Source organism: Mauremys mutica, chromosome 4, assembly GCF_020497125.1.
Source record: "Mauremys mutica isolate MM-2020 ecotype Southern chromosome 4, ASM2049712v1, whole genome shotgun sequence".
Lineage (NCBI taxonomy): Eukaryota > Metazoa > Chordata > Testudines > Geoemydidae > Mauremys > Mauremys mutica.
Genome location: NC_059075.1, coordinates 80401052 through 80416989, shown reverse-complemented (window position 1 = coordinate 80416989; position 15938 = coordinate 80401052). Strand labels below are relative to the sequence as shown.

The 15938-nt window shown below is 44.6% G+C and overlaps 1 protein-coding gene across 4 annotated transcripts in view; it reads left to right on the top strand.

Annotated features, from left to right (window-relative positions):
- Positions 1-15938, top strand: part of TRIM44 (tripartite motif containing 44) — a 102112-nt gene that overhangs the window by 35551 nt on the left and 50623 nt on the right. For all 4 annotated transcript variants that reach the window (XM_045012564.1, XM_045012565.1, XM_045012563.1 and 1 more), the window contains 2 exons: positions 5493-5732; positions 9863-9882. In XM_045012564.1, the coding sequence (XP_044868499.1) occupies positions 5493-5732; positions 9863-9882 (260 nt within the window). The remainder of the gene's footprint in view (positions 1-5492; positions 5733-9862; positions 9883-15938) is intronic.

Genomic DNA, 15938 nt, shown 5'->3' with positions numbered 1-15938 from the left:
AAACTGCCCACATGTCTTAGGTCCCCTTTAAACTGTCTTTCGTTTGCACCTCAGTTTCCTAAAATCTTGGAGGGACTCTGCTATGGAGTGATGTCTTCCTTTCCAGAACACTTCATAGTACAATTTATAGGCTAGGTCTGTCAATCTGAACAGGGGGATCTTGTCTTACACGTTCTGCTTGGCCCCAGTGTAAGATCAGAGTTTTTGTTAAGGTTTGACTATATTCTCGCTGATGTACAAGGCACAGATAAAGACCATCTCTGTTCTGAGGAGCTACTGAATGCCCCTCTGAGGGAAGGTCATGCCCCCTTTGGCTATGAATTTCTTTATTGAATTCAAGTCTGTGTGAGACAAATAAGGAGTCTGATTGCATTACTGCAATGCACTCCTCGTGGGGCAACCTGAGAAGGTAACTCAGACTTCAGCTAGTGCGAGTGTGGCTGCCTGCTTAATGACTAGGGTTTCACATGGAGCATGTTATACCATGTCTGTGCTTTCAGTTGGTCTCCATGGGTAAATCATGGTGTTGGAAAAGAAAACCTTTTTGTAGTTTGAATCCTGGATCTTAGAGATCATCTCCCACTTAGCTTGCCTGTGCTAGGGAAAATTGGATGCCTAATTCACTGCTGGTGGGGACAGTGGTGAGGGCTGGAGTGTAGAAATGCTGCAGATGCTGTTGCTACTGCATCATCAAACTCTAGGCTATCCACTGTTGCGAACAACAGTGTTGCGATTTTGATGCTGAACTATGGGTACAGTTTTGCCAGTGCAGATGCAGCCTCTTTGGGGTCCAACTTGGCATTTAAGATCAGCTGGCACAGTTGAGCTCACAGCCTTCTGGTTTGTAAGTCTGAGGTCTGGGGGTAGGCTGGTCCCAGAGGAGGGCCATTCACTCTGGAGCTCACTGCTCCTCTTGTTGCACTTGAATCTAAGACTTAAGTCTTGTGGTTAAGGCATTGGACTGAGGTTCCAAAAATCTCAGTTCAGTTCCTTTCTCTGCGAAAGACTTCAATGCGACTTTGGGTAAAGTCACTTAAGACCAGATTTTTGAAGTTCTCAGCACCCACAACTGGAGCCAGATCTTTAAAACTGCTCAACATCCAGAAGCTCCCATGTATTTATGGTTAGACTTTCAGATCAACTTAGCACCCAACATGCTGAGCTCTCTAAAATCCATCTATTCTGGTGCCTAAACAGGAAATGAGCTTTTAATCGCTCTGTGCCTCAGTTCCCCCTTTATAAAATGAGGAGAATGCTTCCTTTGTCTTGTCTATTTAGATTGTAAGATCTCGGGGACAGGGATTGTCTGTCTTACTAAGAGTTTGTATCATACTTAGTACAGTGAGGTCCCAACCTCCTAATACAAATGAGTTTGTTCTATCTTTATTATTTTATTACTGTCATCTCAGGAAAAGCTTTTTGGTGTGTGGAAGAAGTGTTTGAGAGTTTTCCCTTTGAGGGTGGAGAACAGAGAGTCCTTTTGGCATTGATTTGGTGATAGATGTAGACGACTTTAGTGTTCATACATGCACCTAAAGGCTGAAATGGATGCATTTCATTATTGGTCTTTTTCCAATTTATTAAAAAAAGAATAAGGAAAATTTTTCTGTTAAAAGCAAAAAACATATGGACAAAAAATGTCATATTCTGAAGGCTCCTGCAAGCCGTCCTATTTAGGAAGTGTGAATTTATGCATTAAGTTGCAGGCCCCTGCTCAGAGGAAACTGAATGTTCATCAGGATTAACAGAACCTTTACATGAGGAGTGTGAAAATGGGTTGTCAGCATAACACATGTGTTCCTGTTGTTCTCAGTTTTGCGACTCATGCTGTCATCTTGATGTGTCTTTTTAAAAAATGTTTATTATTATTTATTTACATGGTGCCAGTTATGTGCTAAGGGCCTTTACAGACAAAGAGCCTGATTCTAAACTCACTTACACCGTTGAAACTTCATTGACATAAGCGGAGTTGCTCCCAATTTACATAGTGGTCAGATCAGGCTCTGAAGTATCCTTTCGCTCAAGGGTATGGCTAGGGCCTTTTGAGTCAATGTAGGGAGAGGCTAAGGCCCTGTCTACACTGGCACTTTACAGCGCTGAAACTTTCTCGCTCAGGGGTGTGAACCGCCCCCTCTCCCCCCCCCAGCGCAATGCAAGTTTCAATGCAACGCTCCCAGTGCTGGTAGCTACTCCCCTCATGGGGGTGCTTTAACATTGGTAGTGAAGACATACCCGTAGACTGCCACTGCCTGCGCTGTATCTGTTCTGTGGATAAAAAGAAGGCTTCAACCTCCAGGGCTGTCAGTCAGGGACCTTTCTTCAGAGCTAATTATCTGTATAAATACTAGTCTTGCAAAATTGTGCTCTTCCAGGGTGAGCAAATGACTTTTTAAAACAAAAAAATTAGTAAGTAAAATCATTAGTCTATTCATCAATAATCATTATGGCAAAGGATGAACAGTAAATCTAACAGGAGTACTTGTGGCACCTTAGAGACTAAATTTATTTGAGCATAAGCTTTTGTGTGTTACAGCCCACTTCATCGGATGCAGTGAAAAATACAGTAGGAAGATAGATAGACACAGAGAACATGAAACACAATGGGTGTTACCATACACACTCTAACGAGTGCATCATCAAGGATCTACAACCTATCCTGAAGGACGATCCATCACTCTCACAGATTTTGGGAGACAGGCCAGTCCTTGCTTACAGACAGACCCCCAACCTGAAGCAAATTTTCACCAGCAACCACAGACCACACAACAAAAACACTAACCCAGGAACCTATCCTTGCAACAAAGCCCGTTGCCAACTCTGTCCACATATTTATTCAGGGGACACCCTCATAGGACCTAATCACATCAGCCACACTATCAGAGGCTCGTTCACCTGCACACCTACCAATGTGATATATGCCATCATGTGCCAGCAGTGTCCCACTGCTATGTACATTGGGCAAACTGGACAGTCTCTACGTAAAAGAATAAATGGACACAAATCAGATGTCAAGAATTATAACATTCAAAAACCAGTCGGAGAACACTTCAGTCTCCCTGGTCACTCGATTACAGACCTAAAAGTCGCAATATTACAAAAAAAAAAAAACCTTCAAAAACAGACTCCAATGAGAGACTGCTGAATTGGAATTAATTTGCAAAATGGACACCATTAAACTAGGCTTAAATAAAGACTGGGAGTGGATGGGTCATTACACAAAGTAAAACTATTTCCCCATGTTTATTCCCCCATCCCCCGGTCCTCACAACTTCTTGTCAACTGCTGCAAATGGACCATTTTCATTACCACTACAAAAAGTTTTGTTTTTTTTCTCTCCTGCTGGTAATAGCTCAACTTAACTGATCACTCTCGTTAAGAGTGTGTATGGTAACACCCATTGTTTCATGTTCTCTGTGTGTGTGTGTATGTGTATATATATCTATATATATATATGTATGTGTGTATATATATCTTCCTACTGTATTTTCAGTTGCATGCATCCAATGAAGTGGGCTGTAGCCAACGAAAGCTTATGCTCAAATAAATTTGTTAGTCTCGAAGGTGCCACAAGTACTCCTGTTCTTTTTGCGGATACAGACTAACACGGCTGCTACTCTGAAACAAGTAAATCTAATGCCAGGATTGTATATTTGCAGGACTTTCTTTGCCAGGCTGATAATTGTATATAAATAGCAGAGAGAGAAAATTACTTGAAGTTCATAAACAGAAGGATACTGTGGCAGTGAATGATCTAGTTCCAATTTCTTTACTTAATTGGTGTGGCCCTTCCTTGATATCCATATCCTAGAGGACCTACAGGGAAAACTATGTGCAATATATCTCCTCTACATCTTATTTGAAGTGTCCAGTACCACTTGCGCAACTAAGGGCTTATCTGCACATCCAACGCTGCATGACACAGCTGCACCACCGTAGCGCTTAGGCTATGTCTACACTAGAGAGCTTACTTTGGCGCAGCTATACTGATGCAGCTGCGTTGCTGTAAGATCTCTCTCTGTGCTGATGGGAGAGAGCTCTCCTGTGGACATTAATCTACTCCCAATGAGCGGCGGTAGCAATGTCGGCAGGAGAAGCTTTCCACCAACATAGCGCTGGGCACACTACTGCTTATGCCAGCATAACTTATGTCGCTTAGGGAGGTAGAATATTCATATCTCTAAGCAACATAAGTTTTGCTGACATAAGTGGTAGTGTAGACATAGCCTTAGTGAAGAGACTGCCTACGCTGACAGGAGAGCTTCTCCGCAAGAGGCAGTAGCCTATGTCAGCGGGAAAAGCTCTTCCATCAACCTAGCACTGTCTATATCCAGGATTAGGTCGGTGTAACTGCATGACTCAGGGATATGGGCTTTCCACACCCCTGAGCAACATAGTTGTACCAAGCCTAAGGGCTGGTCTACACTATGGGGGGGGTGGGGAGGATTGATCTAAGTTATGCAACTTCAGCTACATTAATAACGTAGCTGAAGCCGACGTACTTAGATCTACTCTACCGTGGTGTCTTCACTGCGGTGTGTCAATTCCCCTTGCACTTTTTGTTGAGGTGGAGTACTGGAGTTGACGCTAGAGCGATGGGCAGTCGATTTATCACGTCTATACTAGACATGATAACTCAACCCCCACTGGATCGATTGCTGCCTGTCAATCCGGCCCGTAGTGTAGATAAGCCATCAGATGAAGTGCTGTGAAGTGTACTGACGTGGGCAGGTAGTTTTGTTGTTAACTGTTGGGTCCTTCTCCTTGCTGCAGTAACAAACCTTTGTTTGTCTCCAGTCTGTTTTATGCCAATTTTGAGACCTTCCAAGTTAAAGTAATTTCAATAAAGTAAAATTATTTTAACTGCTTTATCCTAATCTTTGGTAAATGAGATAATGTCCCACTTCTTATTCGGTAATTGATCTTCTCAGGTTTATTAAGTATGTTTAGCTTTGGCTCACCACATCTCTGAATCCATTCATCATTTAGCCTACAGGGATTAATGTAGGACTCTTTGCTGCGCAGAATCTCCTGTTTAAATATAGAGCCAGACCTCTACATTTCATGCCGCTAGGCTGGAAGCGTAGACTTGGGAGCAATCTGGGAGTTAGGGGGTATTGAAGGTTCTACAGAAATGTGAGGGAGAGTTACACTGCTGCTGGAGTGGCAACAAAAATAGCCTAGCTGTCATCCTTTCTAAGCAGGGAACAAACTCCATGTACAGATGGTGATCAGAGATTCACTTGAAGGAAGAGAACGATGACTTCTAGTTTGAAGGAATGGGCCTCTTCTGGAAATATTTTGTAATAGACTTTTGTTTTGGGGACAAAGTGGTGCGGCAATGGAGAAGAGATTCTCAGATGCCTGGGGAGCAGGGACCAGTTCAATGCTTTGCCTGCTTCCAAACAATCACTGAAGGGGTGATAGCTCAGATGCTTGCACTATAAAGCTGTACTCTAACAAGCAACTTTCTCTCCCGTGTGTGTGATCTGCAGGTGACTCGGAGTGAGATGAAACTGTGTGTTCAGCAGGAGTTTGACACTGTACGGCGGCTGGTCTGTGAGGAGGAACGGAAAGCTCTACACCTAGTGGACCTCCAGGAGGCGGTGGCCACTGCTCATGTGACAGAGGTGCTGGCGGAAATCAACGTCCACATGGCAAAGCTGATGACTGAGATGGCAGAGATCAGAAGGCAGCTGAACACCTTCAATGAGTTAGCCCTGCTCAAGCCTGAGGTAAAAACTAAGAGCAGATGAAATGATTATGGCAGGAGGCAACACAACATTGTGATGGATGCAGGAAAGAAGTCTCCCCTGTTGCATATGTCAGCATTAAAGATGCCCACAAATGCCACCAAATGTTTGAGGTGATAAGCCAAGATGCAAGTACAGTAATAGTGCAGGATGAGTTGTGCGGTCATATTGAATACCCACATTCTTTAAGTGGGGGCACAAAGCCAAATGCCTGTAACCACTTAATAGTGGATTTCTAGTGTACTGCAGTTGTAATTTTTGAAGTGTGCTATTGCTTCATAAAACATCTAGAGAATCCTTTAACATTCTTGCCACATGGCGAACAAGTGGTGAGCTTCAGGGTTATAATAGCCAGCCAGCCTGCCCTCACCCTCACCACTCCACTCGGGATATCCATTTTTTGCATAGCAGGACTATTGTAGATATAATAGTGCATGTGCGTTCCTGGGAAAATGAAACACCTAGGACAGTGGTATTTTAACTCCATGTAGATCTCACAGGGTCTGTGTCTGATCAGCACTCTTCTCCCCCTACCTGGGTTCTGAGTTTGGGATTGGATAAACAGCCACCCAAAATTCATCTATAGCCAAACTCCTTGAGTGTGCACACCTGAACTAAAAAAATCTCATGTAACTGGCATATCTGCTTCTAGTCCTCATTTGAATCCCGAAGTACAAAGATGGGGACGGGGGCAGGGCAGGGGGAATTATGGTTGGGGCAGGAAAAGGGGAAGCATATTCAAACACTTCAAATGTGTACAGCTTAAGTTCTAAAAGCCTGTAGTGGGTTTTTTGTTTGCTGTTGTTTTTAACCCAGTCCAATTTGCCTTTTCCTTGTCTATCACTTTACCCATCAATTTATGCTTCCTCTGTCTTCAGCACTGTAAAAGCTTCATAAAACACTAGCTTTTTGGAGTATTCATTACAGGGTGAATGAAATTCCTGTAACTGTTTAGACCATATAATGATATGGTAACTTGATATATGCATGCTAAGGGAAGCCCATTCTTCACATGTGGGCTCCTAGGTAGGTGTATACATCAATGTAGAATTATGTTGCTTTTGTTACAGTATCAACCAAAGAACCAAGATCAGAACTCCTTTGTGCTAGGCACTGTATGCTTAGTAAGAGAGAGTCCCTGCCCCAAAGAGTTTGTAATCTAATACTGAACACCTTTTATAAGGCCAACAGGTTTGGGAATACAGGTTTGCAGTTTAAAGATGTATGGTTTTAATTCACATAAGATTTATTTTAATCATCTTCATAGACAGTGGTTGAAATTCAGCCCTGGTGAAACTGTAGCTACTTCCCTGGCATTTCAGCAGGGATGAATTTAAGAAACTCAGGTTGGAAAGAATCCCAGCAGGTCAAGAACTAAAACTTGAACTTTTTGTGATGCTCTAGGAACAAATTAATTCTGCTCAATATCTTTTGATGCAATTGTACCTGTAATGTAAAGGGAACTGAAGACACACTGATAGTTGAGTTGAATCAACAATCTTTCACTGTTGGTACCACTAGTGCAGGGATTCCCAAACTTGGTTCGCGGCTTGTTCAGGGTAAGCCCCTGGTGGGCTCTGTGACGCTTTGTTTACCTGAGTGCCCGCAGGTACGGCCGCTCGCAACTCCCAGTGGCTGCGGTTTGCCGTTCCTGGCAAATGGGAGCTGCAGGAAGCAGCGTGGGGCCGAGCCACCGCTTCCCAGGCAGACCCAGCTGGGAAATTGAACTGGGAAATATGGCCGGAGCAAGTTCTTTTCTGGCTATTCTCTCCTTCCTGGGAGCCAAGGGAAACAAAGTGTACATTAGAAAGGTTAGAGTAACCCTGAGGCTAGTGTAGTTTTTCTGAGGGCCAGACAGAGCTCTGCCAAACCCAGAACACAGGGAACTCAAAGTTTGAAGCCACCTTTGCCCCAAGCACAGCGATTGCGAAGTAGATGTAAGAGTGCTACTGATCTGCTTTGGTAATCTTATACCCACTTTGCATTCCTTTGTACAATGGTATATGACTACATCAAGTGCAAGGCAGTGATTGAATCAAGCCTAAAAAGCCAAATTCTGTCCTTGGTTACAACTGTGCAACCCTAGTGGAGTCAACAGCCTTGCACAGCCTCAACAAGGGCAGAATTTAGTCCCCTACTTTAGAAACAATGGAGCAAATCAATCAGTATTTAGAATCCTTTAACTTCAGTGCAGTTACACCTGAGGTTGAGTTGTCCCACTCTGTGCCAGAAACTGAAATTTGGATTCACTGGTGGAACAGCATGACTTCTGGTAGGGTTGTGAATGAATTTGTGTCTGGAGTCTCCGTGCTTAGTTGTAGAATTCAAAGTGAATAGTCAACTCCTCATTATTCTTTTGTAAATAAATATGGTTTTGTAGAATTTTCGACATTCCGGTGAAAAGTAGGTGTGGGGGAGGAAATGGGGTGTTCTCTCTAAATGAATAAGCCTGGCCCTGTGGAACTTGCAGCCTAGTGTTGGTACCTGAATAGTGAAATTGATTAGAAACCCAATTGTGATGTCACTTACACTAAAGTAAATCTGGAGAGCAGAATTAGACCTAACTATAAACAGAAGTGAAGGTCCAAGCTGAGAGAAATGAAAGGAACTAGAGCAATAGCATCAATAAGTAATAAGAAAAATTAAATCAAACGTTTTGGAATTCTCTTAATCTAAGGTTAGGTTAGTAACCTAGAAAAAAGAACATGCTTTTTAAAAGCCTGACTCTGCTTTTAGCCTGACCATGGCCCTTAAACTTTTCTCTGTCTGTGGTTGGAAGGCTGATTGGTACGTGTCAATCTTGGGTGCAGCAAGAACAAACCAAAGTCTGCTTCAGCAGATGGGCGGTTGGTTACTGACCTCAGATACACAGGTGAAAGATACTGGGGTGAGCAACCAAATTTGGGCATGATTCTTTGCTACAGTGGATGGTTGATGTGGAAACATTTCTGATAGGATGCAGAATAATGACTTCACTTGGGGCAGTTGACAGTCCACGCAATCGCCACTTGTGCATATGTCTTTAGCTTTGCTTACAGATAATTTTCTTCTTTATAATTATCTAAAGTAATGTCAAGTTTGTGTCCATCAGGTGTCAGCTGTTCTATAAGGCAAATGACTTAAGCATTTAAAGATGTATTGAGGTATGCTGTAGATATATAGTTGCCTAGTTATGAAAATCATGAAATTACATGATTACTCTGGTTTATATAATATTCCCTATCAAGCTGTCCGAGCAATCAGAAATCAAAGCTTGCTTAACATAACTCTTTTCTTTTGCTTTTCCCTAGGGGAAGGCAGTGGAATGGGAGTGTTGTTTGTATATCCCTATTGTGGAAATACTGCAATTTGCATGGAATTTGTGACTGATGTAATTGCAATGCTCGTGCTGTATTAACATCTGATGTAAATAGTTGTACTGCTCTGTACTGAATGAATAGCTTTAATGAAGACTGACTGATTCCTTCTCGCACCAGTTTTACATCTATGTACTTTCATTGACTTCAGTGGAGCTATTTCTTATTTACCAGTGTATGTGAACTGCAAATCAAGCCCAGCATGTTTTGCTTTATATGCAGTTACTATTTAAACTCCCCTATGTATATATAAATGTAGACTATCAGGTGCTAGGTAATATTAGGCCCTTGTGCATTTACATACTGTCTACTTCCACACATACTGGATATCTGATCAGCCTGTCTGCATAGCAGGTAACAGGATGGCGTTATCACAAAGGGATTGCATTGAGCCTGATTCTCCTTTGGTGCAAGTGGGAGGAAAATGGGGCCTAAAGGATGTGAAAATATTTCAGCTGTATTGGAAGTTGATGTGATTGTGTACTGCTGCGAGATATTGGGCTACGTAGGCCGTATAATAAACAATGACCTGTCCCTCTTGATCGCTAGTCAAGCCAAGCCTGTGACTTTTCAATGTGATCATGATGACCTCAGCTGTTGGAGTATAAACACTTTCCTGCCTTTAAAGACAGCCAGCCCTGAATGTGCCTGTGCAATACTGTAGTAAAAAGCTTACTAAAATGTTTGCGTGTATCTGAAAAAACTGTTTTCAAAGTGCTGAACCCAACACTGCTTTTGTTTTTGTTTTTCCTGCAGAGCAACGATGAGGAACCCAGGTAAGAGTGCTTCATTTTTCTGCTCATCTGTAATGTCTGAAATTCCATTTGAAAAGCAACACGTCTTTAGACTAAAGATTGTGAGAAGCAGCACAGTCCAATGGACTGATCGTGGGACTGAAATCCAGGAGCACTAAAGGTCTAGTCCTAGTTGTGCCTCTGACTCCCTCCACAGTCTTAGGCAAGACTCTTCCGTCAGAATATTCAAACTTAGGTTCCTAAAGTCAGGCAGCTAACACCATAGTTAAGCTCTCTAAATACATGGCTTGATATTCAGGGATCCTTAACACTGGCAGCTCCCGTTAGCTCCAGGTATACCTGGATTTGGCCTAGTATTTGTTTTGGAACCAGTTTTAATATAACATAATTCTGTTTCTATAGCAATCCAGGCAGGGCAAAAATTTATTAAAGCTTAGTGACTGTAAAAGAAGCTGTCATTCCTGGCGTTACCCAATGCACTGCAATGTAAAACTACCTACCTATAAGGCAGTTTTAAAGAATATGAATGTGTTCACCACCACCCTTTACAAGAAGGATCAGACCTGCTAGACTGAATGTCACAAATACTAGACTTTTCATAAGGATTCTCCTTTTAGCTCTGGTTGAGAAGGGGCTTGTGCTTTTGGAGCAGGAAAACTTGAGTTTAATCTTAGCTTGTGGCCATTGTTGTAGACAAACTTCTCACTTTGTTGCGGGATAAAGTAAACTAAAGAGGCCCAATCTCCTTTAATCTCATGTTACAGAGGTGAACAAGTACAATGAGAATCAGTGGATGCTGACATCTGTGGTTACTGTTACATTATGTAACTTTTATTCAGTCCTAAATTAAATACGTTTACCTTCTTAAAATGAGAAAATACATGCACGCTGAAATGTTAAATCCAAGAATTAGAAAGAAGGGGGGAAGTGAATTGTTGAATATAGGGGTTGGTCCATTATCATGTCTTCAACAGTGGCCAAAGAAAGGTACAAGAAACCCTCCAGAAAGCAATTATGGAATAACCAACTCATTGCCCTAACAAGGAAAGTTTCTTCCTACCCCCCATTAGTTAGAAGTGGTCTTATGTCCCAAAACGTGAGGCTTTATAACCTTTCCAAAACTTAGGGTACGTCTACACTACGGGACTATTCCGAATTTGCATAAACCGGTTTTGTAAAACAGATTTTATAAAATCGAGTGCGCGCGGCCACACTAAACACATTAAATCGGTAGTGTGCGTCCATGGTCCGAGGCTAGCGTCGATTTCTGGAGCGTTGCACTGTGGGTAGCTATCCCGTAGCTATCCCATAGTTCCCGCAGCCTCCCCCGCCCCTTGGCATTTCCGGGTTGAGATCCCAGTGCCTGATGGGGCAAAAATCATTGTCGCGGGTGGTTCTGGGTACAGCCTCACCCCTCCCTCCCTGAGCAGCAGACAACCGTTTCGCGCCTTTTTTTGCTTGGTGAACTGTGCAGACGCCATAGCACAGCAAGCATGGACCCTGCTCAGCTCCATACCGCAATCGTGAATGTTTTAAACACCTCGCGCACTCTCGTGCAGTCTATGGTGAACCAGGACCTTCAATCCGAGGCGAGGAGGAGGCGGATACGGCAGCGCGGCGATGACAGTGATGAGGACGTAGATACAGAATTCTCTCAAACCGCGGGCCCCTGTGCTTTGGAGATCCTGATGGTAATGGGGCAGATTCTATCCATTGAACGCCGATTTTGGGCCCGGGAAACAAGCATAGACTGGTGGGACCGCATTGTGTTGCAGGTGTGGGACGATTCCCAGTGGCTGCGAAACTTTCGCATGCGTAAGGGCACTTTCATGGAACTTTGTGACTTGCTTGCCCCTGCCCTGAAACGCCATAATACCAAGATGAGAGCAGCCCTCACAGTAGAGAAGCGAGTGGCGATAGCCCTGTGGAAGCTTGCAACGCCAGACAGCTACCGGTCAGTCGGGAATCAATTTGGAGTTGGAAAATCTACTGTGGGGGCTGCTGTGATGCAAGTAGCCAAAGCAATCACTAAGCTGCTGCTACGAAAGGTTGTGACTCTGGGAAACGTGCAGGCCATAGTGGATGGCTTTGCTGCAATGGGATTCCCTAACTGTGGTGGGGCGATAGATGGAACCCATATCCCTATCTTGGCACCGCAGCGCCAGGGCACCCAGTACGTAAACCGGAAGGGGTACTTTTCAATGGTGCTGCAAGCACTGGTAGATCACAAGGGACGTTTCACAAACATCCACGTGGGATGGCCAGGGAGGGTTCATGACGCTCGCGTCTTCAGAAGCACTACTCTGTTTAAACGGCTGCAGCAAGGGAATTACTTCCCAGACCAGAAAATAACAGTTGGGGATGTTGAAATGCCTGTCGTTATCCTGGGGGACCCAGCCTACCCCTTGATGCCATGGCTCATGAAGCCATACACAGGCAGCCTGGACAGTGGTCAGGATCTGTTCAATTACAGGCTGAGCAAGTGCAGAATGGTGGTGGAATGTGCATTTGGCCGTTTAAAGGCGCGCTGGCGGACATTACTGACTCGCTCAGACCTCAGCCAAACCAATGTCCCCTATGTTATTACTGCTTGCTGTATTCTCCACAATCTCTGTGAGAGTAAGGGGGAGACCTTTATGGCGGGGTGGGAGGCTGAGGCAAATCACCTGGCCGCTGATTACGCGCAGCCAGACACCAGGGAGATTAGAAGAGCACACCAGGAAGCGGTGCGCATCAGAGAAGCTTTGAAAACGAGCTTCATCAATGGCCAGGGTACAGTGTGACTGCTGTGTTTGTTGATGAACACCCAACCCCCTTGATTGACTCAGTCCCTGTAAGCAACTCCCCCACCCCCTTCGAGTACAGCTTACTTATGCAAATAAAGTCACTCTCATTTAAAAAGCATGAATTCTTTATTGATTCATTATAAAAAGAGATAGAGAAGTAAGGGTGTGGTTTGGGAGGAGGATAGGAGGGATGGAGAAGGCCATTAAAAAAAATTCACAGTAACGACAGCCTTCTGGTTGGGCTGTCCACGGGGGTGGAGTGGGCGGGTGCACGGAGCCTCCCCCCACGCGTTCTTACACGTCTGGGTGAGGAGGATGTGGAACATGGTGAGGGATGAGGGTGGTTATACAGGGGCTGCAGCGGCACTCTGTGATCCTGCTGCCGTTCCTGAAGCTCCACAAGATGCCGGAGCATGTCAGTTTGATCACGCAGCAGCCCCAGAGTTGCATCCCGCCACCGCTGATCTTCCTGCCGCCACCGCTGATTTTCCTGCCGGTCTTCCTGCCGCCACCTCTCATCTCGGTTGTCCCTCCTGTCCTCACGTTCATCCCTCCTGTCCTCACGTTCACTGGCCTCTTTCCTGTAATTTGAAACCACGTCCTTCCACTCATTCAGATGAGCTCTTTCATTGCGTGTAACTTCCATAATATCCGAGAACATCTCATCTCGCGTCTTCTTTTTCCTCCGCCTTATCTGTGCTAGCCTTTGGGATGGAGGAGGGATGGTTGAAAAATTTGCAGCTGCATGAGGGAGATAAATATTTAGAAAGATACATTTTACAGAACAATGGTTATACTCTTTCACAGTGAAAAGCAGTATTCACCTAGCACATGTGATTTCCCTACAAGGTCGCATTTTTCATCTTAATAGTGAGTGCCTGCAGCTCTGGAGTTACAGATCTCTCGGTCCAGGCATCAGAATTCAGCTTGCATGCGGCCATGGTAAGCCACTGTCTTTCGGCTTCTGCAGTGATTTACCCCTCCCCCAACGCATGGCTAATACCACGCTAGCTCCCTGCTAATCAACACCCTTCCCACCCCCCACCCCCTGCGTGTCTGGTACCTTGGGGAAGATCGCCGGTGACCAAACACAGAAAAGATCATCGGCATTTCACTCCTCCCCTCCCCCCGCTTCGCTACGTGCAGGAAAGGTTTTTTTTTAAGCTGATGCATTCCACGAACCCAGTAGAAAAATGGCCACCCCCCTTACTTAAATTCCTGATTTTTAAACAGGTTATCCTGAACGATATCACTTTGCTGAGGATAACAGAACAAGATAAAGAACGGATGCTTCTTGAATGCCAGCAGTCACCGGGACCATACGCTGCTATGCTTTGCCACGCAATGATACCTGATTACTTGCTACATGCATGGCGTGGTAAAGTGTCCTACCACGGTGGGCGGAACAAGGCTGCCTTGCCCAGAAACCTTCTGCAAAGGCTTCTGGAGTACCTACAGGAGCGCTTCATCGAGATGTCCCTGGAGGATTTCCTCTCAATCCCCGGACATGTTAACAAACTTTTCTAAGTAACTATACTGTCTGCGAATGCATCCCAAGTCCTCAGGGCAAATCAATCATTAAAAAAGGCTTGGTTAAAAAAACAATGTTTGCTATTTGCAAAGGTACACTCACCAGAGCTCCCTTCCATGGCGTCATTGTCTGGGATAGTGGCTTGTGAGGGCTGGGAGGACGGTAATTCCGCTTGTGAGGGCTGGGAGGACGGTAATTCCGTCAGGGTGATAAAAAGCTCCTGGCTGCTGGGGCTCACTGAGTGCTGTGTGCTCTCTGCTAGGTCTTCCTCCTCTTCTTCATCTTCATCTTCCCCGTCTGCATAATCCTCAGCCATGGAAGAGATTACAACCCCCACCTCGGAATCCACCATCAGGGGTGGGGTACTTGTGGCGCAGCCCCCTAAAATTGCATGCAGCTCAGCATAGAAGCGGCATGTTTTTCGACCTGCCCCGGACCTTCCGTTTGCTTCTTTGGTTTTCTGGTAGCCTTGTCTGAGCTCCTTAACTTTCACTCTGCACTGCACTGAGTCCCGGCTGTGGCCTTTATCCGTCATAGCCTTAGAAATTCTTTCAAATACTTTTTCATTTCGTCTTTTGGAACGCAGTTCTGTTAGCACTGAATCCTCTCCCCAGATAGCGATCAGATCCAGTACCTCCCGTGCAGTCCATGCTGGGGCTCTTTTACGATTCTCAGGAGACTGCATTGTTAACTGTGCTGATGAGCGGTGCGTGGTCACCTGTGCTGATGAGATGAGATCTCCACGCTGGGGAAGCAGGAAATGAATTTCAAAAGTTCGCGGGGCTTTTCCTGTCTACCTGGCCAGTGCATCCGAGTTCAGAATGCTGTCCAGAGCGGTCACTGGTGCACTGTGGGATAGCTCCCGGAGGCCAATGCCGTCGATCAGCGTCCACACTAACCCTAATCCGATATTTTAATACCGATACTAGCGTTACTCCTCTCGTTAGGGAGGAGTACAGAAACCGGTTTAAAGAGCCATTAAAATCGATATATGGTGCCTCCTAGTGTGGACGGTTGTGGCGTTAAATCGGTTTTGCGCTCCTAAAACCGGTTTAAACGCCTAGTGTAGACCAGGCCTTAGCTATTTCTTTAATCCTTACTATCACAACTCTGAATATTCTTACTATCCAAATAAATGTCCAAAAATTCTAATCAGCTTGCAAATTTTTGCCTTCTGTGTGTGTTTCTCTTGGGTGCCCGAGCTACTGAACTCCAATTACATTGTCTCTCTTTAGAACCTGTTTTGAATTGCATTATAACTATTTTTGGTATGTTGTGCTTCTTGTTTTTCTGATTACAGCATTCTTTTGCGCAGACCCACCTGCAGGGCAGAATCTAGGAAATGGGGAAACATCTGGACAATGTCAGATGCAACCCTCAGAAAGTCCTTTTTTCTCAATTTAACATTATTTTAGACAGCCCTAGTTAGTGCAGGCTGATATGGCTTGTTCTAAGTCTTCCTCTTCTTGCCTTTGGTCCCCCCCACCCCCAATAGCTCCAATTTGTTCTGCATACAGGGTGTCTGGTTTAATTCTGTCTGGGGCACTTGGCATTCCAATGCCACCTTTAAGGATATTGTTATTTTACAGACTGCCAGTTCATTGACACTCAGGAAAGTATTACATGTATGCTAATAGTCTTCAAAAGACTTGTAGCATTCTACATATGTAGGATCCTAAATGAACAGTTGACTCTGTGGATGGGCTGAATGGGGGAGTATGATAAGAATGAACAGTTTAAGATAATGGGATGATAGAGAT